Source organism: Opisthocomus hoazin, chromosome 7, assembly GCF_030867145.1.
Source record: "Opisthocomus hoazin isolate bOpiHoa1 chromosome 7, bOpiHoa1.hap1, whole genome shotgun sequence".
Taxonomy (NCBI): domain Eukaryota; kingdom Metazoa; phylum Chordata; class Aves; order Opisthocomiformes; family Opisthocomidae; genus Opisthocomus; species Opisthocomus hoazin.
In genome coordinates this window covers 54,641,358-54,666,156 of record NC_134420.1, presented here as the reverse complement: position 1 = coordinate 54,666,156, position 24,799 = coordinate 54,641,358, and the positions used below count along the sequence as shown (strand labels likewise).

General features: G+C 38.9%; 1 protein-coding gene across 8 annotated transcripts in view; it reads left to right on the top strand.

Annotated features, from left to right (window-relative positions):
* Window positions 1-24,799, top strand: part of EML5 (EMAP like 5) — a 119,587-nt gene that overhangs the window by 35,235 nt on the left and 59,553 nt on the right. For all 8 annotated transcript variants that reach the window (XR_012764518.1, XM_075426051.1, XM_075426049.1 and 5 more), the window contains exons 6-13: window positions 5,777-5,912; window positions 8,824-9,025; window positions 10,100-10,237; window positions 10,997-11,253; window positions 14,167-14,379; window positions 16,205-16,372; window positions 18,259-18,365; window positions 18,693-18,811. Coding sequence is in view for 7 of the 8 variants with exons in the window: in XM_075426051.1 (XP_075282166.1) it covers window positions 5,777-5,912; window positions 8,824-9,025; window positions 10,100-10,237; window positions 10,997-11,253; window positions 14,167-14,379; window positions 16,205-16,372; window positions 18,259-18,365; window positions 18,693-18,811 (1,340 nt within the window). In the remaining variant the exon portion in view is untranslated. The remainder of the gene's footprint in view (window positions 1-5,776; window positions 5,913-8,823; window positions 9,026-10,099; window positions 10,238-10,996; window positions 11,254-14,166; window positions 14,380-16,204; window positions 16,373-18,258; window positions 18,366-18,692; window positions 18,812-24,799) is intronic.

The window sequence follows — 24,799 nt, the reverse complement described above, 5'->3', positions numbered from 1 at the left end:
ACTGCAGATGTTCTGGAGCTTCACCCTTTTCCAGTGCAGTCTGGATTAGTCCATGGCAAATGGTGGGACTGTGTTTCCACCCCTGGGGCAATCGATTCCAGGTGTACTGGACGCCCCTCCAGGTGAAAGCAAACTGTGGCCTGCACTCTGCTGCCAAAGGGATGGAGAATAATGCATTAGCAATGTCAATTGTCGCATACCACTTGGCTGCCTTTGACTCCAGCTGATATTGAAGTTCTAGCATGTCTGGCACGGCAGCACTCAGCGGTGGTGTGACTTCATTCAGGCCACGGTAGTCTATTGTCAGTCTCCACTCTCCAGTAGATTTTCTCACTGGCCATATGGGACTATTAAAGGGTGAGCGAGTTTTGCTGATCACTCAACTCTCCAGCTGGCAGATCAGCTGATGAATGGGGAGAAGGGAGTCTTGGTTAGTGTGATATTGTCGCCGGTGCACTGTTGTGGTTGCGATTGGCACCTGTTGTTCTTCAACCCTCAGCAATCCCACAATGGAAGGATCCTCCGAGAGACCAGGCAAAATGGACAGCTGTTTAATTTCTTCCGTCTCCACAGCAGCTATGCCAAAAGCCCACCGATACCCCTTTGGGTCCTTGAAATACCCTCTCCTAAGACAGTCTATACCAAGGATGCACGGAGCCTCGGGGCCAGTCACAATGGGGTGCTTCTGCCACTCCTTCCCAGTGAGACTCACTTCAGCCTCCACTACACTCAGCTCTTGGGACCCCCCTGTCACTCCCGAAATACAAATGGACTCTGACCCTTTGAAATCTGATGGCATTAAAGTACACTGTGCACCAGTGTCCACTGGAGCTTTATACTCTTGTGGATCTGACGTGCCAGGCCACCGAATCCACACTGACCAATAAACCCGGTTGTCCCTTTCCTCCACCTGGCTGGAGGCAGGGCCCCTCTAATCCTGGTCAGAGAATTTGCTGCTCACCTGCTGTAAAAATGACTTGGAGGTCCCTTCCAGAGGATCGGAATCAAGATCAAACTGTCTACCTGGTCTGGAGAGCTGGCTGCTGGAAACTAGAGCGGCATTTTTCCTAACAGAATCCCCTTTTGTGATTGTTTTACCTCGCAACTCACGCACTCGTGCCTCTAGACTTGAGGTGGGTTTTCCATCCCACTTCCTCATGTCCTCTCCGTGGTCACGCAGGTAGGACCACAGGGTGCCCCGTGGTGTGTAGCCTCTGTATTCCCTCTCCTGAGCAGAGAAATGCTTGCCCCTAACAGCTGAGACACTGGCCCGTACAAGTGGGGAGTAGGATATATTCTCTTTGATTTGCCGCACCTCCTGGGCCAGTTTCTCCACAGCTGAGACAAGGGAGGAAGAGAGACTTTCCTCATATTGCCGGAGTCTGACAGCCACCTCATCCACTGTTGGTGCCTCCTTACCTTTCCAGTTTGCAACTGCCAGTGAATTGGCGTATGAGGAGGCTGCGCTCCGCACAAACTTCCTGCACATAGATGCTGTGCACTGGACTTCATCTGGGTCTGTGGGTAACTGCTCATCGTCTGGTTCATGGTAAACCAGCTCCCGCACAGCCAATTCCCTCAAGTACTGAATACCCCTTTCCCTGTTGGTCCACTTGCCAGGATAGCATACAAAATCGTCACTGAAGGGGTACCTCTCCCTCACCCCTGAAAGAAGTCTCCTCCAGAGGCTGAGGACTTGGTCCTTTTTTCCAATGGCCTTGTCAATGCCCCCATCCCTGGCCAGGGATCCCAGCTGCTTGGCTTCCTTGCCCTCTAATTCCAAGTTGCTGGCCCCGTTATCCCAGCACCGCAGCAGCCAGGTGGCAATGTGCTCGCCTGGGTGGTGGCTGAAATCTTTCCGCATGTCTCGCAGCTCGTTCAGGGACAGGGACTGGGTGATGATCTCTATCTCCCGCGATGACCCTGGCTCATCGTCATCCCTCCCGGAGCGATCTGCTCTCTTTGCGTCTTTCTTTAGTTTTACAGGGGCGACTGCTACTGGCACAGGTTGGTCACTGGAGTCAGCCGCGATGCCTGCTGCTGGAGCTGGGGCTGGAGCAGCTGCTGTGCCCGCTGGGGAAACTGAGGCAGACCCTGCAGCTGTGGCAGCGGCAGCCGTGGTGTTGGCTGGGGGGGCTGTGACTGCCTGCTGGGCTGGAGGGGCTGCAGGGCCGGCTGGAGGGGCAGCGCCAGTCGCAGCGCCTGCCGCTTCGCTTCCCCCCCTTTCCCCTTTAAGGCACTGAACAGTGTTGAACAGGGCTCGGTAGGCGTGGGCCAGACCCCAGCACGTTGCTGTGATCTGTGTCTCTCTGGAGTTCCCAGGGTGGCAGCACACTTTTTGCAGATATTTTACTAGATTGTCCGGATTCTGTATTTGTTCAGGGGTGAGTTTAAAAAACACCGGGGGTGTCCACTGCCCTAGACACCTGCCCGTGCTGTCCCACACACCCAGCCACTCACAGCTATCCAGCCCCGGGGCAGGTCTCTGCAGGATGTTCTTAACAACTTGTTTAACCCTAAACAAAACCTGCAACCCATTCGGGAGGCAGAACAAAAGGAGAGTGCTGGCCTGAGCATCCCACGGGTACTCGAAATTCTCAAAAGCCGTTAGGACCAGCCTGAAGGAGAGAGGGGAGGCGAAAGAGTGGGGGGAGGTATCCCCTCCGGTTTTCCCCACAGATTGGTTTTGATTATTAACAAATTCTAAGACATAGCATCTGAGGTATGGAAATGACTGCAGTGCTGCTTGCAAATACAAGCCTAGTTTCATGCACAGTGATGTTATCATGTCATAAGTCGACATACAGTATAGCAAAATCATCATCCTGATCCTTTTCCCTGAGGTAATGAACAGCACCACAGGGAAAACATAGTGCAAGTAAGGATTCAAAAACCACAGCCACATGATCACAGACAGAAACATTTTTTACCGGTGACTATTTAACTAACACAGTAAATGCGTACAACAAGTTACAACAAAATGTAAGAAAGCAGTTTTAACACACACTGCTCAGCCCTGCCGTTATCCCTGCCCCACGCTTGGGCGCCAAATTAAATGTTCTGGTTTTGGCTGCAGCCAGCAACAAAAGCGCCACGCGGCCGCCCCTCCCCCCGCCGGGGTGCGGAGGAGAATGGAAAGAAAACAGGCAGAAACTGGTGGGTTGGGATAAGGGCAATTTAACAGAACAGCAAACAAAGCGAACAGGAACAACAACGATACAGAAAAGGGGAATATACAGAAACAAACCCGCAGAACAGAACCACTCTCTTGGACCGAACCACCGCACGCTCTCGAGCCGCGAGTGAGTTCCCGCCACACTGCCCCCCCCACTGGAACCCAGCATGACAACACATGGTATGGAATACCGGGCTCTGTTTGGCCAGGTTGGGGTTGGGTCAGCCCACCCGGCTGTGCCCCTTCCTGGATTCTGGTGAAAATTAACCCTGTCCTGGCCGAACCCAGGAAAGTTAGATAGGAAGATTAAATTTCACAGTAGTGGCTCTCCACTGTAAACTTAGTGACACCAACCTTAAATTTTTGCAATCCATTTCCTTGCTATGCAGTATATATTGGGAGAGACAGTATCTTGGAAGAATTGTCCAACATATGTGTTGCTTTCCATGTTAGCACCAATGTCCTGAATTGCATCTAGGGGTAAAAAGAAGGCATTGGAGTTCTTACTGAACTGGTATAATGTCTCTGTTCCCATGTTGCTCAGCAGTAGTTTGTTGCTTCTGAAGTTTCCATGTGATCTTTCAGGCTTGGTCCTAATTATAGCTAAAAGCAGTCATGTGTTTTAGGAATTGCATAGTCAGAGTTAGTGCGGTGGATTTTGTATGAACGATGGCGTTTAGATAAATTAGCACTTGATTTTTGTCCATTGGAGGCAAGATAGGTCCAGCCAGCAGCAACAGAAAATCTGAGACTACTTCACTATTGGAAGCATCTTGGATACAAGCAGTGGCAAAATATTCAAGCACTAGAGACCATCTTTGTCAAATTCTTTTTGTACTTCTCCAGCTTTCAGCTGTCATTTCTGGTAGATCTGGACATTGATTTCCTTGTTTGCTCTCATTCAAGTCTTTTTTTTTTCAAATTTGAGGGAACGCGGATGTGATACCAGCTGGCTATACTGGAAAAATAGGAAATATTCTGCATTCTGAGAAAACTGCTGGTCAATTTGAGATGTTATTTCCAGAATTTTCCAGCTCATTAGGAAGCGTAATGAAAAATTTGTAGCAGAAGAATGCAACTCCATATGTCAAGCTTTGTAACTTTTGATATGGAAGACTTTGATCTACACCTTTTGTTTTGATTCAGGAACATAATCAATTTTGTTGCGCTCATTATTCAGTTGGATCAAAGGAAATCAATTCAGTTGTTTGCCTCTCGTTACTGCTAAAAGGCTATTGAGCTATTGACCATCAAGAATCAGATTACGTTAATGACCATTTCAGGTTGAAGGATTAAGAGAAGAATGAAGACTACAAAGTTGATTTGCATTAAAAATCTTGACAGTTTCTAGAAGGAAAGATACAGTGGAAGAATTATGACTGGCAAAGCCCCCAGAGTAAAGAATCTGTCTTTTCTTACGGAGTGTGGGCCTGACAATTAAATGAAAAGTAGCTAAACTTCTTCCATTAGGTACTTACAGTCCCTATTAATAAGGGACCTTTTTTCCAGTTTTCATCTAATTCTACTAATCCAGTGGCACATAAACTGAAACGGGAATGTCCTATTACATTTCAAGAGATAGAGCGAGCACAACATCTGCCAAATCTCCTTGACAACCAGTATGTCCTTTTCAAGATAAGGACATTCTATGAAATGGAAAACAGATTAATCCTGGATCCATTTGATCTTCTTCAGAACATTCAGCCAGCTTCCCACATCACCAACTGTCTGATTCTTTTTTTAATACTGACTAATTAAATCATGGATTTCGGAAGGAGTTAATTAGAGAAAAGAGAATAATTCTATTATCAAGGTTGCATTCCAGAAAGATCTTTAAAAGATTTAAATATGCCAGAACTTGGGCAGATTTCAGTATATAGTACAAAATGAGTCACAATTCCTCTAGCCTTTTATTTACTCAATGATGTTAAAAGGTTAACGCAGTAAAACAAACAGACAGACACAGAGAGAAACAAATACAGTTTGGGTTGTGTCGCTTTAAAGGGGGGGGTAAGGGGAGTCTGATATTCAACTAGCCTGCCAGAGCCCTTCCAAGGACTTTCACTGAAACAGTTTCGCAAAGTTGAAACAATAGGTAATTTATTCAAGCGACAGTTACCACAGATTCGGAATTGCCGTTGATAAATTCACTGTCTACAAAAGTTGAGCTCAAAGTAATAGTTTAGCGCTTTAGTTAACCATGTGTTCCCGGGGATACATCTGACAAAGTCGACTCTTACCAAAAAGGCGTCCCCTCTTGGGGTGGGAAGAGAGGTTCAGGCCCGTCGACCTGTCCGTCAGGTGAAGTTCTCGCTTGGCTCCTCCTCCCAAAGAGAGTTTTCAAGTGCCAATTTTTATATGTTTGGAAATCTTTTTGCGAGGTGGGACTAAGTCACTGAATGTGAATGCTGCTTGTTTTGAGATTGTTTCCTTTTCTGACTTTCATATTTAAAGCTTGTATTAGTTACATATGTTTATGCTATTTTTGACAGCGTAACAGGTAGGAACACAGTCAATACCGGCATGGACAAGAGTTCCACTTTCCATATTGCTATCTCTAAACTGTGTAGACGGATAAAAATAACTTTCTTCTCTCTTTAGGCAGGAATTTTCAGCATGAATGCATGCGAAGAGGGGTTTGCCACTGGCGGCAGGGATGGCTGTGTTCGCCTGTGGGACTTAAATTTTAAACCAATTACTGTGATTGATCTCAGGGAAACAGACCAGGGATATAAAGGTAAAAAGAAGTTTGTCACTTTTGATATACCAGTATTGTAGGAAATTTACCAGTGTTCTGAATGAGAAAAGACTTAAAAAACCCAATAAGGTTATTTCCTGTATGTTACTGTGAAGTATTTGCTAGGAAAGAAATTGGATCATGCCTACTAGTATGAAGGTCACGTAGTCCTTCCGAGTTACTGTAAAACATACTAAGGAGTTGTAGACACAGATTTTATTTTTTCTTTTAAACTAATAGATTGTATATCTTTTCTATAGTACAGCATTTTTTAACATGGAACGGTAGTGCTTTAAGAGAACTTAGAAGAAACAGTGAGATCTACAAAGTAAAATAACAGTACAGAAATTGGTTTTGTTAAGTTATCCAAATTTTCATAAAAACTATTTGGAAGTAACCTACAGTTTCGTAGTACTTAGAAGGCTGCTTACATAGACCTGTAACTTGAATTACAGTTTATGTCATGCTGCAATTTTACGTCTACTAGTCTATGGCATGTTTTGTTATGTGTTCTAGATATTGTTGTTGTAGTGATTGAGGAAAAGAATACAAACGTATACTGAAGGACTAATGTCACTTATAATATTGGTTTTGTTTGCATTTGGTTTTCTTTGCCCCCAGTCACTTTGTTGTTTTCTGATAACTTGCCAAGAATTTTACAATGTGCTAGAGTGTCTGATGACAATCAGATATTCAGGGTCAATAAATAACTGATTATATGTTAGATCTTTGTATTGTATAATTGAGTTGGCATTCCCACCAGGATGATGTAATAGTGCAACAAGATGGAATACATTCCATTTTAAATGCCCTGCAGTACAGTGTCTCTGTTTTAAATTTAAATTTACTCAGCTGCTCTTTCTCAGCTTTGTTGCATGTAGTTGAAAGCTGTAGTTCATTCCCTATTTCGTTCCTTCAAACTTGTTCTCCACTCCCGATTGTCTCCTTTACTTTTGATGGACAGACTTGCCATGAACTCTTTTGGTTCTTCTTGATCACTTATATGAACTCCATCCTCATCTTTTTGACTTGTCAAATGCCCATGACAGAGCTAATAGCGTTTTAAAAATCCTATCTTTAATAATTTCTATTTCCTGAATCTTTTCCCTTCAGTCTTGTTTTTTTTTTCTTACTGTATCCTTTTGAGGATTGCCTTTATGACCTGTCCTTCTACTCGTATTCTTAATTGCATTTTCTGCTGCTCCTATACCTCACGTCTTGGTAATTTTATCTGTGAACGTGAACTCAAGTTCTGTGTCCCTGTGAATGGCGCTCAGAGCAATTAGTTGACCCTAGATGTATCTCCAAGCAGTCAAATGGTTTTTCAGAATACCTCCCTCTGCCATGAGAAGTTCCAAATTACTAAAACAGATGTTTTAATCATCCTTCATCAAAGATTGTGGTTGGTTTCTTTATTTTTTAATCACTGTAGACAATATAGCCATGTCTAGATTATCGGGCTGAGTGTAAGGTGGTTATATTCACCAGTGCAGCACAATAGGAACAAATCTATAAAGCAAAACCGTTGGTATGGAGGGTTAGAGGAGCACAATATATATGCATTTTGAGGGGTCCTTGGGGAGCGTTAGCTCTGGTCTGGTTCAGTGGACTGAACATTGCATTGCGGTTGGAGTGCACTGAGTACACTCCTGGAGCACACCTTTCAGTTCTCTTTCATATGGAGGGAGCCTTTGTTTGTGCATTTGAAGGCTATCTTGTAATGCAAAGCATGGTAAGTAGGCACGAGCAGGAGCTTTGCTTTCAAGGTAGCTTTGTCAGAATCAAAATGTCAGTGCAGATTCACCAGACAGGCCTGCTAACCCACCCATTCACTGTTTCTGAGTCTTACAATTTTTTTCCATGTAAATTTAATAATATAAGACGTTGTCCTTATGTATAGTTAAAAATTTTTTTCAGAAGCACATCAACTCATGCCATTACAACATTCCTTTCTTTGGTATAATTTTGTCTCACATATTAATCCAGAGTAGTTTTTCAAAGATCATTCTTGAGCTACTCTCCACAAAAGTCAGTGTTTAGGCAAAGTGAATTAAGTTAGGCATTGCTGCCATCTGGTTATCTACACCTGAAATTGCCATAATTGGGTTGCAATATCAGAAGGTAATAAATACAGCCTGTTTTAAAAGGTGAGTGTTCCTAAAATGAAGCATCTAAGGCTGGGTTCTCAGTGTACAGCTGTCCTAACTTCCATTTTATTATTCCCAACCTTATCTACAAAGAAGTGAAGCTCACCTCCACTGTAAGCCTGGAAATTAATTCAGTTGTTAGTAATGCATGTTAAATTCCACCATAAGCCCTTTTCATCTCTTTATATGTTGTTTCAGTTTGATTTATTTTTGTTTTCTATTTAGTGGGAAAAATAATTCCAGATGCTATTAAGATGTTACGAAGATTTGCTTTAGGGGGAGCATCTCAGAAACAAGCTGGGAAAAATTGGGCTCTTTGACTGTCTTATGTATAATGCAAATTCTGCTGATGTTTCTGTCACTTATATAATGTAGGTTCATCTAGTTAGTATTGAGGTCCATGGTTTGATCAGAAATTGTGATTTATATTGTCTGCTACCTTTGTTGAAATTCGAACACATTAAATGTGTAATTTCAGATGCAAATGTCAGTATTATCTTTCTCTGACACAGATCTTGTAATACAAGAATTGGCTGTGTGTCCTTTATTAAAATAAGGCTCACATTTTATTTTACAATTTCTGTAAAATGTTTCAAGGGCAATGTGTGTTACATGGAATAGATAAAAGGAGTAAATGACGGAATAATAGAAGGTACATGGATATTTTTTTGATGTTTTCTTGCTTTTCTGTTTTGTCATGTGCTATGTTACCTTTGTTTCATAAATTCTCAGGATGTATCTCTCAGTAACAATCTCTTCTACAGGTCTGTCTGTAAGAAGTGTTTGCTGGAGAGGAGACCATATACTTGTCGGGACACAAGACAGTGAAATCTTTGAAATTGTGGTGCATGAGCGTAATAAGCCTTTCCTGATAATGCAGGGGCACTGTGAAGGAGAGCTGTGGGCTTTAGCTGTCCATCCTACAAAACCGCTAGCAATGACTGGAAGTGATGATCGATCAGTCAGGTTAAATCTTATTTGTTTGTTTAACTGCATACAGTTCTATACAAACAGCTCATTTTATAGATAACTTAATTGAATTGTATACATTTTAAAGGTAGTAAAATGTAACTTTGAAGTGCTTCTGAATGAGTTAAGTTATGCATGAAATTGGTACTCTCCAGTAATAATATATAGTGGAAATGTGTATTTCACAAAAATGAAATGCACAAAATTTGAACAAATTTCTATTAGCCTACCATTAAGCACTGATACACAAGTATCCTGTGTTTCCTTTTCAGGAGTTATGTTAGGCATTCCCATGTTATAGTGAAAAAATTGTAATAAAAACTTAGAATTTTTACTCTCATATTCACTTTTTCATGTTATGCGAATTAACTTTTAGCTTGGGATTTTCATCAAACTTAATGTGTGCATAGTCAATAGAATCTGTAGTCTGAGAAAACCCAGTAAATTACTCCCTTTTACAAGTGCATCTTTTTTGTCAAAAACATATTTTCTTTCTTGTGAGTTAAATATGTTGGCGTTTTTGTTAAACATATTAAGTGTAGTGTGGTTATGCAAAACAGTAGTTGAATTATGAAAACTGAAATAATGCTCTAGAATTCCAGATGTATCTTCTAAACGATAGCTGTTGTAATGTATCTTGTAGTGAAAACTTAGATGTTGAAGCAGTATCTAGTTATATGTAAGGAAATAGGAAAGGATATGTTTACTGAGCAGTCTTTTATAGTTCTTCAACGTTCTTGCCTAAGTTGATTAACAAAATAGTGGAATTTCCACCGAGTGATCTAGAAGTATATATTGTCGTATGTTGTCATTCCTGATGTATTCAGAAAGCTAAACAAAATTATTCTGCCCCTGCATTTTCTAGTTAGATATTTTCTCATGGTTTTAAATATAAGAGTATTCTTTGCTCTTCGCAAGATTCATCTTTTTTTTCTTGGGTTTTCCTTATGGAAAATTATTTTAAAACAGGACGCTACCACATCCAGTGTTCTGCAGAAATTGCACGCTTTATGCCATGTATGACACAGCTACAAATCACTCCCTACATTTGTAATTATTACTTTGTTTTAGAATTTGGAGTTTGATAGACCATGCTCTGATTGCCCGGTGCAATATGGAGGAACCCATTCGCTGTGCTGCAGTTAGTACTGATGGAATCCATCTTGCTCTTGGAATGAAGGATGGCTCTTTCACTGTGCTTCGAGTCAGGTATGTTAAAAATAAATATGCTATTAACTCTTTCAAGCATATCATCTAATTGCTTTTATAAATTGTATATATATTGATACTGTAGTGACCACACATGAGGAGATCACTTACATTTTTGTTTTAAATTACTGATCTTAAGGATGCTCAGATTTTTTTTAAATGTGTGCACTCTGTGTGTTCATGTAGTTCCATAACAACGCATTTGAAAAAGTGTATTGGTTTATTTGCAAAGAATGGCAGTGTTCTACGAAGTGTTTTACTTCAGGTTTTATCTTTATTAATTATTCCTGAATTATTAAGAAATAAATTTTCATTACTTCCTAAATTGCTTCCATGTCTTGGAATGCTGCTGTGAGCACATCATGGATGCAAAAACAGTGCTACCTTGTTGCTGTGATCCCACAGTTTTGAAGGGAACATAAGATCTGTGTCTCATGTCAGTGAAGTTTTCTGTGCTGAGTGAATAAAGATCTGGTAATCTACATGATTAATTTTTTTTTTTTGTGGACCCAGCTTGAACAGTTCCTTTTGTTCGCTCGCTCTCAGCCCAGTGCAGCACCTTCTTGTGTCACTGTTCCCTTCTCTGTTTTTGGCCCTGAAGCCCTACCCAACTATAAAAATAGCAGTGTTGTGTTTGCACATATGGTAGTAAAGCTCACATCATGATTTCACAATTTTGTCCATTTTTTAAAACTGGGAACTTGACAGTATGATAAGGCGCTCTTCTGTACTTATGACATGCTTTCTTTCATACTACAGAGATATGACTGAGGTTGTTCATATCAAAGACAGGAAAGAAGCTATTCATGAACTGAAATACTCACCAGATGGGAATTTCCTAGCCGTTGGTTCCAATGACAGCTCTGTGGATATATATGGTGTTGTTCAGCGATACAAGAAAGTAGGGGAATGTATTGGATCTTTAAGTTTCATCACCCATATGGACTGGTCTTCAGACAGTAAATACTTACAGACCAATGATGGCAATGGGAAGAGACTTTTTTACAGGATGCCAAGTAAGATTCTGAGTTGCCTTTATGACATTTGTTACTTATTACAGAAAGAATGTATAATAGTTTTGTAAAAACAGGCAAACACAGATCCTGGTTCAAAGTGCTTGGTTATAGAGAATTTTTTTTCTAAGTTTGTATAAATGTTTACTATATTTGAATAAGTACAGCATTTTCTGGCAAAGTTACTTAAATGTTTTTGTCCTTATATGCTTACTCTTCTTTACAATGCATCTTTTCATGGTAGAGATGCTGGCTTATAATTGATTTTATTTCTCAAAACTAAATCTTTGCTCCCACTTTTTTAGAAAAAGAAAAATGTCGCATTGAAATTAAATTTTGCAATAGCTTAATAGCTTTGTACTTACTGAGCTTGTATATTAAATGGATTATCATTTGCTTGCACTGTATGTTTTTTAAAATGTGTGGAGAAAACAGCATGTTGCGTCTTGGAAGTGAAGAGTCATGAATATGCTAAGCATTTCTCGGAAATGTAATGAATATGTATATTGTGATTGTATTTAACCTGAAATGACAGGGTGTTTAGCGTGCACGTTTGGAGGAGAGATCCCCTGTGTGCCCGGTGCCGCAATAAATATCTGCTTAATAGCCCTCTGACTATTGAATCTTCAACTCCGGCTTTTCACGGCATCAGAAGAGAAGTCTGGTTTTCTAGAACTATGTTTGCAACAGAACTGAGGAGTTTAACTTAAAAGAGCTTTTACAGTGAGAAATATGTAATAGATAGAAACAATCAGAATGCAAATGGGTTTGGAAGTATGATGGGATTAGGTAACGGTAGCGAAAATAAAGAGTACCTGCTATAAGGATGCCAGAATGTTAGGAATTACTCGCTGGAAATAAAAGAAATATTGAAGCTGTGATACATATATGATTCGATCATGCAACCTTCAAAAAGAATAAAAATATCAAAATAAAATTTAACTGGGCAGTCTACTGATAAAGCAAGTTCAAATGTGTTTTTTCTCTTTTATGGCAGGGGACTATAAAAGAAAATTAGTATATTGCATAATACTAAAATATAGTTTTCAAATTCAAAGTTTGACAACCCCATTATTGTAAATATTTTCAAGACAGCACTGTCTTGAAAACTTTTCTGAACTGTACCATACTCTTGAAAAAGTTTTCGTCAAGACAGTTCCCTCTGCAGAGGACATATGCACATAGTATGTATATCCTAAAGCTTCAAATTTAAGTAGTCTTGATTACGATATGTCAAGGGCAGTGTTTGTCACAAGGTTTGACTTGTTTTTTCTGTGTGTATACTCATCGTATTTGTAGTAAGTATTTATGATCATCACCACTTACTATATTGTCCCTTCGTTTGTTATACAATATTTATGCTTTGCACTGTACATTATTCATAGTTCTGTGGAGCTTTTTGTAACTCACTTTGCTGAAGCATCTAATTCATTCTATGTATAAGTTTGATTTTGTGCACTGAATGAGACAGAAGATGATATGTAAGAAAAGATAGTAAGTGAGAATTAAATTAGACCGTAACAAATATGTACACAGAGGAGGAGCAATTTGAAGTTATATAGGCAGGTTTCAACCTGGAGTTTCTTATATATTAGAATGTGGGATTGTGAAAGCTTGTTTATGAAGTAAGTTTAGCAAAGTCAGTGAAGTATAGAGGAATCTCCTAAATATTTTAAAATAATTATTGGAATTATATAACACTTGAAATTCCACTATAAATGAGTAAGGAACTTACTGTTGCCTAACACAAGATCTGTAGGACTTAGTCATGGACATAACCAGTATTAGTAGTCATCGTTTACATGGATCAGTGGTTGAAGGAGATGACAAGGTAAACCTTGTCAAAGGGTGAAGTTGTTTCATCAGAGCTGAAGGATCTTCAAACAGAGCACTTGAGTTCTTTCCAGTTCATGGAAGGGTGTATAGTAGCTAAACTTTTCCAAGAGTGTGGGTTTTGTTGTGGGTGGTTTTTTTTTTTTTCTTTTTCCAAGTCTTCCTTTCTGATTTATTTGACATTTTGCTTCATCTTTTCTCTGTGGATGTTCTTTGCTCTGTTTATTCCAGTCCACTTGAGTTCTCCCTTGCCATATCCCTCTATTGAAAATTTAGCTCCTTACAGTACCTGAGGCTGCTCCCCGCTACATCCCATCCCATTCCGTCCCATCCTCTCCCACTAGTCAGAATCCTATTAACAAGAAGAAAAGAGGAATGAACCCAGCCCAGTTACCTTCAGTTTTGTTGCCACTGAAGACTGAGAGGTGAATTGTTGGCAGGGTCCTACTCAGGTTCTGCAGTTGCGCAGTCAGTCTGACTTGCAACTTTTACGTTTGCTTGCATTGTTCTGGTGTTGCTCCTGCACTCTGCTTCTGGCTATTCCTGAAGATACAGTATTTGTTAAATGGACCTTTGTTCCGACCCAGTACTTAAGCTCCTACATGAAGCTTTGTGGGACTGGAACAATCTTATTACAGATAGAGGTGATGTGAAATAATGTAACCAGGATCTCAGCATAAAACTGGTATTTTTGGTAATTTACAGTCATCAGATCTAAACTAGTTCTTCAGGTTTTGCTCTAAATAATCCAAGTTTCTAGAATAGTTCAGCAACATTATTTTTCCAGACTTTATCGTAGAAAGGCTAGGTGTATTTTTTGATAAACGTTTAAAAAATAACACAGCCTCAAATAGATATCAAGAAATAATAAAAACTGTAAAGTATCAAACCCGTGATCCTCTGTTATGTAGTCTTGAGAAGCCTTACTACTGATACTCTTGGTCATAATAGAGGACAGTTTTAGAAGTCAGTTTTTAATTCTGTCTCACTTGGATTTGATTTCTGGACAATTTAAAAAAATTGCATATGCTTTAACATTGCATAAGTGAATATTGAAAAATAGCTCTTTATTTTTGTTCTTAGGTGGAAAAGAAGTAACAAACAAGGAAGAATTAAAAGGCATTCAGTGGGCATCATGGACCTGTGTTTCTGGCCTTGAAGTTAATGGAATCTGGCCCAAATATTCAGATATAAATGATATAAATTCTGTGGATGCAAATTTTATTGGGCAAGTTATGGTTACAGCTGATGATTATGGAATAGTAAAGCTCTTTCGTTACCCATGTCTAAGAAAAGGTAGTACCTTGAAGTTCAATTATAAACATATATTTTTGAATTTTCGTTATTCAATAGAAAGGTTTTAGAAAACTGGGCTTTTGAGAATTATGTAAATGGCAAATATTTATTCTTAGAAGTCTAGTTTGAGCTCAGAGGTGGAGAACATCGACATCTGTAATAGTAACAGTATTTGCATTTTGGATAGAATAGACAAAATTTTTACATATATTTTATTTTGTAAAATAGGGGTTTTTTTAATAGTATTTCATGAGGTGATGCATATCTACCTTTTCGTGAGATACATATTTTGGTCTTCAAGTACTTTTCTTCCTTCCTCTGGATCTGTGATGGAGATTTGGGCTAGGAACTAGAAAAAATAACTTTACTGAATAATTAGAGGCAATAAATCAGTGAACAGCAAATTGATCCTCTAATCGGAGTATGCCACTGTATGTTATTTGAAGTTTAAAAACTTTTCCAACATATTTTTCCTCAAAATTTTACTAGCAGTAAGGACAACTCTCATGAAATTTCTAAAAATGATGTCTGAAGCAAGGTATGTAATTTTCCAGTTTACTGTTCGTGACTGAGTGAACAGGGGTGAGATGTACATCTTTTCAGACAAGAATGGCTTAATTTTTTCAGAGCTGTTTGAAGAACTCCATTCTAGACACCATTCAGTTTGAGCTGTAGCAAATTAGCAATAGCTAATAGCTGTCTTCAAGCTGGTAGCATGATGATGATCAGAGAAAGCCTCTGAAATGTTGCTTAGTTTTTAAGAAGAGTCCTCTTAATCTAAAAAGTTTGCCTGGGGACTAGATCAAATCTCTTTAAGTTTTGAAAGGGGAAGCAGAAAGTTGCACTGTTACATCATTGCGGTTTGCAGCATTGCATGTTTAATGCTGGCTACAACCGCATGTTCTTTGTGATGGGCCTTAGGATATGTCTTCCAGCAATATGTGCTTAAAGAATTTTTACTTTGTTTGTTTAAATGACTGATATTCCGCCATAGTTTTTTAAACTCTTTTTGTAAAAGGTGATATTAAAAAACATTTCATTTCAGTCTTTCCAGTTTCATTTTTGAAGTGATCAGGCTTTTACTGGTACCTGAGGTAATCCAGAAATATGTTCTTGAAAATAGTCTTCTGTCCATTTGAAGGAGACTGAATTTGTTCCTGTTTTATCCCCTATTTCGCACTAGAGTTATAAAATCAAAAAAAAGGCACAAGAATCTGTATAATGGAGTGCTATTAGGAACTTTTTTAGTAACTGATCCAATGATTGTGTTGTAATTACACAGTAGTGAAAATGTTAACTTAATGTAGTTATACTACTACTACCACTACTAATGGTGTGAGATTATGAATTGCTAGAGTTGCTTAGCACTCAAATTGCGTAAGCAGTGGGAACCGTGCTACGAGCACACATATAGGGGTATTTTCACAGAGCTAAATATACATAATTTAATATTTAAATAACTGCATCTTTTCAAAGTAGAAATAATAATTGGTAAAATCTTGGTTTGTAAAAAATTAAACAAAATCAATATTAAAAAAATTTTTTAAATCTTCCTTTAGTACACCTCATACAGCACTATTGTGTCTTCTTTCTTTGTGTCTGTCTTGTTAAAGATATTATATTCTGGAATCCAAATTTAACAATCTAAAAGACAGATTAAAATTTGGGAATGCTGCAAAGAATTGCTGCTGTTAATTAACACTAGTAATTAGAATATCCCAATTAATCTATCACTTTTTATGAGAGTTCCTTGATATGTTTTCCTAATGTGCTTCTGAAACATTTATTCCACATGTATTGAAAGAAATTTTTATTCTTGTTCTAGGAGCAAAGTTTAAGAAATATCTTGGTCATTCTGCTCACGTGACAAATGTCCGATGGTCACATGATCACCAGTGGGTTGTTTCCATCGGGGGAGCTGATCACTCTGTCTTCCAGTGGAAATTTGTCCCTGACCGGAAGTTGAAGGATTCGCTCCATATAGCGCCCCAAGGTACCTAACTTCGTTAAAAAAAAAAAAAAAAAAGAGAAGAGGGTGGGAGGAGGGGAGGCTAAAAGAGAGGTAAAATTCTTTGGTGCAAGTGTAGAAATAAATATTCAGAACTGTCTGTCTGCATAAAATTGTTGTTCTTTAAACTTTGCAGCTGCCTGAAGTACCCAATAGTGTTGCCTAGTACTTGCCTGTACTCTGTATGCTCAGTTTAGCAAGACTGTGAAAATAATTCACCACGGTGTTCCCTTTGCAAATGGAAAATGTTCAGATCATAGATACGACTTTATGAATTCTGTACATATCATCCTTTACTAAATTGACCAGCAACTGGATGCCCTGGAAAAAAAAGATGTATGCACTCATTTGATTAAAATTTTGAAGTATTTAGATGATAATTTAAGCATTGTAATTGGGTTTTTTATTAATTTTTTAAAGCAATTATAGATGTTTAATATTTGAAAAAAATGTAGATGATGTTTCCACCAGTGACTAATGCAGCCATTATTTTCATGACTGAGTTTCCCAAAATCAACTGATTAACTGAGGGCCTCACTTTGAAATTCCTAACGGAATTTAGAGTCCTGTGGGGAAAGGAATTACAATGAAACAGGCTGTTTCACCTTTTAATTGTTAAAATCAGATGAAAGTGTATCGGTGTGGACATGGCTAATAGGTACATGAATGCAGATTCAGTGCTGGCTTTGTCAGTACCAAATGCAGAAAGAAGCAAGAGTTCTCTTCATCTGCTTCATGAAGCCTCCAAAATGCCTTTAACTGGTTTGATCCTTCATGGTATGAATTAATTTTCAACTAATTGTTTCCCATGGCTGATATTTTTCATGAGCTACTGCTTCCCAGGATAAAATGTCTTTATATGAAGTGTTGTTTAGATTCCTTGTTGCTACATATAGAACCTTGCTTCTGGCTGTCTGACAGTATGTGCCACAACGTCTCTTTTGTCACACTATTGATAATTATCCTGTTAAAGGCTTTTCTGACTCTGTAATCTGCTACCGTTATTGATAGCAATATAGTTTTTCTCTAGATCACTGATCAAAATGCTAAGTAGTATGGCTCCAGAGTTTGCTCTTTGTTGCATGTTTCTGGAAACGTTGCTTACTGAGTGGTGATTCTTTCTTTGCAATTACCTTTTGAGATCTTTTAATATCCATTTGTGTTATAGGCTGATTTTTTGTCTAGTTTCATTTTTTTATCAACAAATATGCAACGTTCAGTCAGAGATTGCAGAAAGATCCAAATACATTATCATCTATCAGCCAGGACATTCTTTTCAGTTCCTGTTGGAATGAACCTCTGTGCTACAACAGTGTCTGGCTTTCCCCAGATGTAACACAGAACCATTAAATGACTACTCTTTTTCTGCACAGTCACCAAAAATTTTACCACTTCCTTCCCATGTACGATGTTTGGGGTTTTTGTTTTGTGTTTTTGTTTTTGTTTTTTTTTCCTAATTACCTGAAGAATTGCTACTTAAAGCAATGGCCCTCCTAACCATTTGTTTCTCTTTGGAGCCCTTTACTTCTCTTGTTAGTTTCCTGCAAGTCTTAGTTTCTGCTTTATACTTATTACTTCCTTCCCTTCTTTCTTCCTTTCCTCCTAACATGAATGTTGATGAATTAATTTTAGTGAACGAAAGCTTACTCAGTCCCCAAAACAAACAAAAAGGATTATTATACTTATGAGTTGGCTTATTTCTGCCGTATCAGCAGAATTGATCCTGTTTGGCCTGTCAATTATTAGCAGTTCATGTTGTAGTTAATATAAGCATTGATTATCAGATCAGAAACATTAAGCAGTTACTTCAAACACCTTGTGGTTTGTAATTTAGCTTGCTTTGTTTTCTGTTTCTGTTTTCTTGGTGGCAGAGAGTCTAGTTGATTCTAATAGTGATGAATCAGATTCCGATCAGTCTGATGTTCCAGAGCTGGACTCTGAAATTGAACAAGAGACACAGATCACCTATCGTCGACAGGTAAAGATTTTAGTTTTAATGGTGGTTGGAATGCTTCCCAGGGTTTGAGTTGGTCTTTTATGAAGACTATTGAAGTCTGAAAACTGGGGAAACCGAGAGCTGAGCAGGAACTGGCCGAAACATTTTAAATTGTTATTGTCTGATGCATTCAAAATACTAAGGTACAATAGAGAAAAAAAAAAGTGATTACGTGTATTCCTAACATGTTCTGTTAGAGTTTTGGTTGTAATTTAAAAACAAGTTACGCTATACAAAACTGTGGTTGAATTCTCAGAAACATCCTTTTCTTAAGAGTCTCTTAATTTATAATTGTGCTCTTTCTTAAAGGTTTACAAAGAAGATCTACCTCAACTTAAAGAGCAATGCAAAGAAAAAAGAAAAAGTGCAGCTTCTAAGAGACGAGAGCGAGCTCCGGGGAACAGTATAAGATTACATTTTGTTCATGGGTATGAAAACTAGGATTCTTTAAAATATACAAGCAGAATGTTTGTGTTTTGTAGATTGGTGTTTATAATTTAATAATCTGATGAAAGACTTTCAGGTCAGTTGCTTTGTGATTTCCTGGTTTTGTTTATTTCTGTAAAAATAAATGTACACTAAATTAATAGAAAGCTTTGATGCCAAGCTAGACTAATTCCGAACATGAATTCTGAAGGGAATTTGCACTGAAACTTTAGCTAATAGTTATTATTTGAAGAGAGGTGACTAAATAGAATATTTGGCTATCGCCTGTATTTTTCAGTATCTAGAAAGTGATAGTTCTCTTTGGTGTATTATTTTGGAAGCTAGGAGAGAAACTTGGTGTAGTTGAAGATGACTGAGTTCTGTATAGTGGTGTTTCTATCAGTGGTTTTTTGTTTTTTTTTTTTAAAAAGTGTATTAACTGTTTGTACTTAATCTGAAACAATTTACAAGTTCATCTGTTAGTTTAGGAATTGTTTTCAATTCTTAATAGGTCCTGTGCGTTTAAAATTCAGTTTAATTCTGTTTTTGGTGCTAATTTGAGTAACAAAATTACTGTCAGATGCATCCTTGATATCTACGATTTCATCTTTAGGATTCGTAGTCTCCCATAACTCTTCCTAAGTGAAGATTTTTTTATCAGGAGAAAGATGTGGTGTTTTGGCAATAGATGTTACTACATTAGAATAATGATCAGAAATATAAATTCCCTTGATACAAAGCAAAACCAATGCTTTTATTAAATTAAGGCATTGGAAATCAGGTAATACTGTGTTTTCTTTTCGAAAGATGCCTCTTTGCAGCAATACAACTTCTTTTTAGACATAACTAAGTGCACATATAAGTTACTGATGCTGTCTGTATAATGACACTTAAACAATTTTAGAAGGGCTCCACATGGAATGCTTAATAAATTAATTGGTTAAGAATAGTTAATCATTCAACTCGGCAATTTTGTCTGTAGAACAGACAGTCTGAGAAATATCTTTGGAAATAATGACAGCTGGGAAACTTGGTACAGAGTTGTTTTTTTTATTTCTGTTTTTGACTCTCCAGAATTCTCAGTTGAAGATCTTTGTATCTGTGTAGAAAATGCGTTAAGGTGGGTAGTTGTATGTAGTCTTTAAAATTTGGTCTAAGAAACAAACCAAGTGATCCTGAAGAAGATGTAGCACAAGCAAGGGCCCTGGATCTTTGGGATTATTGTTATTTCCTTCACAACAGAAGTGAAGCTTGACCAGAATATCCAGGAATGACCAGAAGTAGAATGTCCAGTTGAGTTCTGTCTGGTTACCCAATGGGCATCAAGGAAACTAATGAAGAATCCATGCTGAACAACAGATTTTTCTCAATGTCCAGGCTGTTAACTTTAAAGTGACCCACATCCAAGTGAGTAATAGGCATATTCTCTGATTCAGGAAGTCTGCTTTGCTTCATCTTTCTTTAGCTACAATGGAAATGCCTTGGATATTCCTTGAAAGTGTTAAAAGTGGTGCTTTTTGAACTAGGGGAATAGGAAGCTCCTTTTCCTTTCTTTGTTTATGAACACGCTGGTTTTGTGTTTGGAATTTGTCAACTGCCTTGAAAGATGAACTTTAAAAAAATCTTTTCATATCCTATAAGAAATCTTTTAAACCTCTAGTTACTTCCCATTTTGGAAGGCGATTAAAATAATAATGCTGAGTGCGTGAACCAGCTACTGACTAATGCGGATGAGAAAGCAACTTCTACTAACAGGGTAATCTTTAAGTGCATGTTTCTCTAAGAGATCTGATGCAGTCATGATCAGAAACATGTTATTAAAGTGGTGTACTAGTTTGGCCTCTTTCTGACTATTCCTCTATTTTCTTTCTGCCATGTCTTTGACACCGGTGGTGGTTCAGAAACATAAAAAGGATACGAGATACTCAGAGGAACCCCTTTCTCAGACTCAAAGCTTGTAATACTTTCTTTTTGCTGGCAGGGAATAAGGATGCAAATGTAATACTCATGTCCTGTATTCTCTCAAAGCAATGCTGCTGATGTCATGAGAGTAGTTTGGGTTTTTTTCCCCTTAATAGTCAAAGGATTTAAGCAAAATCTAGTATGAGTTTCAGTATATTCCTTGAACTGACCTTATCATAAGAAGAAATTTGGTTATGGTTTCAAGATGACGTGGATTTTCTCGTGCTCTTAAATGAGAGTCTTATGACACCTTGCATGGATTCCTACTAGAGGGCTACAAACACCTATAAATAGCGTCTGAAGGGAGCCAGGCTATGAGTGGGTCCTGTTGAGAAAACACTGTTGCCATGCAAAAGTATTTTGGTTTGTTTTTTTTTTTTAAATCTCTACCTTTGTGCTAAAGGCTAACATCAGCCATGTTTATTTTGACATTTGGTTCTTCTGGAGATTTTTTGGGGAGGGTTGCGCTACGTTTAGGTATTTCCCATATGTACTTTGAAGAGTAGCATGCAAATTTTGAGACACTTACAGCATCAAACAAAGTATGGACGTCGACAGTTTTCCCAGAGAGGATGCTACTCGTGAAGTTGCCCCTTAGTTGGCTGTAGATGTGTAACTTCCAGCTGTGGGTAGGATCTAGCTTCAAGTTTAAAGCATTTGCAATGATGTGCCTAAAAGTAGATGGGTTTATGTGTGTATCTAAACCTCCATTGCAGTCAGTGGAGATCCAGTCAGTAATGATTTGGCTCAAGTAAAATTAAATGGTGACTGGTTGGTCAGCTGAGTAATCCTGCAGGTTCCATTGACTGTATTGACTAGAACACTATTGATTAAAATGTAGGTGTTAATTCATCTAACACATATGTGAACACCTACTTTTACATGCCTTAATTTCTTAACTGAATCCAGACCCTGCTCTTTGTGACCTTGGTAATAGCAAGATTTTTTTCCTACATAGTATTGAAATAGCTTTGTTTTCTTCTGAAAGTTACCGTCATATTAACTTGAATCAGTCGTGGACTGATCGTTTCGTTAGCTGTTGCTGAATACCACTTGAAAACATCAACTACTGTAGAATGCAGTGTTACGTTTAGTGTGCCTTGTTATATATTATACAGCAGAGCTTGTTTTCATTATTAGTTTCTAGTTACTAATCAAGATGCCTTATAAATTACTTATGTGGGTTGTTTTCTGCATATGAAGAAATTCTTTCTCCTCGTGCTTTTTCTGAGATTAGCTCTAAATTGGTTTAATGATATGGAGATGTAAGTATTTTGGAACAGTGTAGCATATTCTCATGGAATGCTCTTCTACACTGAAACATGCTTCTTTTCGTCTCTACTTGGGCTGTCTAAGCCCATCACTTTATCCTTGTGCTGAAATTATCAGTACAGTCAGGGAGTTAGTTGAGTGCCTTGTAGGAAAGACCAGGTATCTTAAACTGGGTTACAGAATGTCTTTGTTTGCACTGCTTGATATTTTGGCAAAATATGTTTTATTTTAATTGTAAACAACTCATTGTACACCTGTTCTTTTATGACTGGAGGAAGTGAACTAAAATCCAAACTTGTGATCATAGAAAGTTACAGGTATGAGTAATAAGAACTATTTTCCTGCATCCTGGATACATTTTGGATGTTTTGGGTAGTCCTGTGGTATACAGCATTAGTGTACTCAGTTTCACTATGCTTAACTTGGAGTATATAGGCAACTGTTATCACAAGAGCTGGGAAAATTCTGAATTTCTGGGATGCAGGTAGAAGGAACTGAGGCTCTTGCTGTCTTAATGCTTCTTACTTTCATAGGTGACTGCTAAGCTTCTAAGAAAATGCTCGATATCCAGTATTTCTAAAGCATTATTTCTTTCAGCATACGTATTTTCATTGCTGCTTTTAAAAATATTCTCATTTAGGGTGCATATGCAGCATTTTTTTATTATACTGCACCCTCAAAGGAAATCCAGGGTTTTTAACAGAGCCCAGTGCAGAGGGAAGCACAGGAAAATGACGTCTGAGCGAAGATAGGTCCAGGTATCTTCTTTGGCCCTGTACCTGCCTTTATAATCCCTGCCCCTCACCGAATGTTGTCATGTCCTGAAACTGTTAATGTTGCATACTGTGATAGGTTATTTCTGTTTTCTTGCTTCGTAGTTACTGTAGGTCATTGTATATTTAATGGCCCTCTAAAAACTAGTGGCTGGACATTAGAGAAGGGTGCAGCCAGGCAGGCCAAGCAGGGTGAGGCAGAAATCAGCTTCGAAACATCCACATGAAACATCCATGCTGCTGCTGGGTGTAAGTTGTTAGTGAAGGATATGGGTGGAGGCAGAGCAAAGCAGGACTGAAGAGTCTGGAACTGTATTGTGAGACTAGATTGTTGGTCACTTTCAGAAGGGCAGGGAGCAGCCAGATAGCTGAGCCTCAAACCTGATGGAAAGAGAGAGATTTGTCTAGAGACCTTGCAGGGACAATAACTCAGGAGACACTGAAAATTTGCTGGACTGGGACCAAACCTGAAGTTAAGAACCTGGTTGTGAGTACCAATCTAAACAGTGGGTTGGAGGGAAACTTACCTAAAAGCTTTTATTTCTGTGCTATCATAGTTTTTGCTGATTTAAGAAGTTCACTTTGCCTGTTCATGATCTGATGAGGCCCAGCTTTGGAATTCACAGTATCGCAGACAATACAAAACTGGGGGGAGTGGCTGGGACATCAGATGGCTGTGTTGCCATCAAGAGGGACCTGGACAGGCTAGAGAACTGGGCAGAGAGGAATCTTATGAACTTCAAAAAGGGGAAATGCAACGTTCTGTATTTGGGCAGGAATGGACCCAGACCATCTGCTGGTCTGTTTAAGAATGTTGTGAGATCACAGAATCACAGAATGGTAGAGGTTGGAAGGGACCTCTGTGGGTCATCTAGTTCAACCCCCTGCCGAAGCAGGGTCACCTACAGTAGGCTGCAGAGGACCTTGTCCAGGCGGGTCTTGACTATCTCCAGAGAAGGAGACTCCACAACCTCCCTGGGCAGCCTGTTCCAGTGCTCTGTCACCCTCAGAGGGAAGAAGTTCTTCCTCATGTTCAGACGGAACTTCCTGTGCCTCAGTTTGTGCCCATTGCCCCTTGTCCTGTCGCTGGGCACCACTGAAAAGAGTTTGGCCCCATCCTCCTGACACCCACCCATCAGATATTTATAAGCATTTATTAGGTCCCCTCTCAGCCTTCTCTTCTTCTGGCTGAACAAGCCCAGCTCGCTCAGCCTCTCCTCATAGGAGAGATGCTCCAGTCTCCTCACCATCCTCGTAGCCCTCCGCTGGATACTTTCCAGTAGCTCCTCATCTTTCTTGAACTGGGGAGCCCAGAACTGGACACAGTACTCCAGATGAGGCCTCACCAGGGCAGAGTAGAGGGGAAGGAGAACCTCCCTCGACCTGCTGGCCACACTCCTCCTAATGCATCCCACAATGAGATGGTTTTAGCAATTTTTCTCTAATCACATATGACCTGACATGAGTACCATTGCGTGTAGTGTAGGTAACCCAGCAGATACATAGCGTGTTCAAATCTGCTCCAGGTTTATGCTGTGGTGTTTTCCAGTAATGCATAGGTTTAGTATTTGTGAACATGGATCCGTGACTGGTGTGTTCAGAATAGTATTCATTAAGCTAAAGTTGGTCAACTGCCTTAAAGATTCATTACTTCACCAGTGAATATGGTTGCACCATGTATGCAAGGAAAGCTGTATATAATTTTATGGAAGACCTTTGTACCTGGACCACATAATCTGTGTCATTTAACCTTTTAAGTGTTTAATATGCAGTAATTGCCTTACTGCTATCCCATTCAATTTGTGTATGACGCTTACTGCTATGTGTACAGATGCATCTTTGCCTTATGTGGTAAAGACCTGCAGTGTTGCAAAAAAGATCCTGCATTTGTTTTCTTCTTAAAAATAACGTAATTTGTTCTGATGACACATGCTTTTAATTAAGTAAAGAAATTAACATTGAGAAGTATAACATGGACATAAG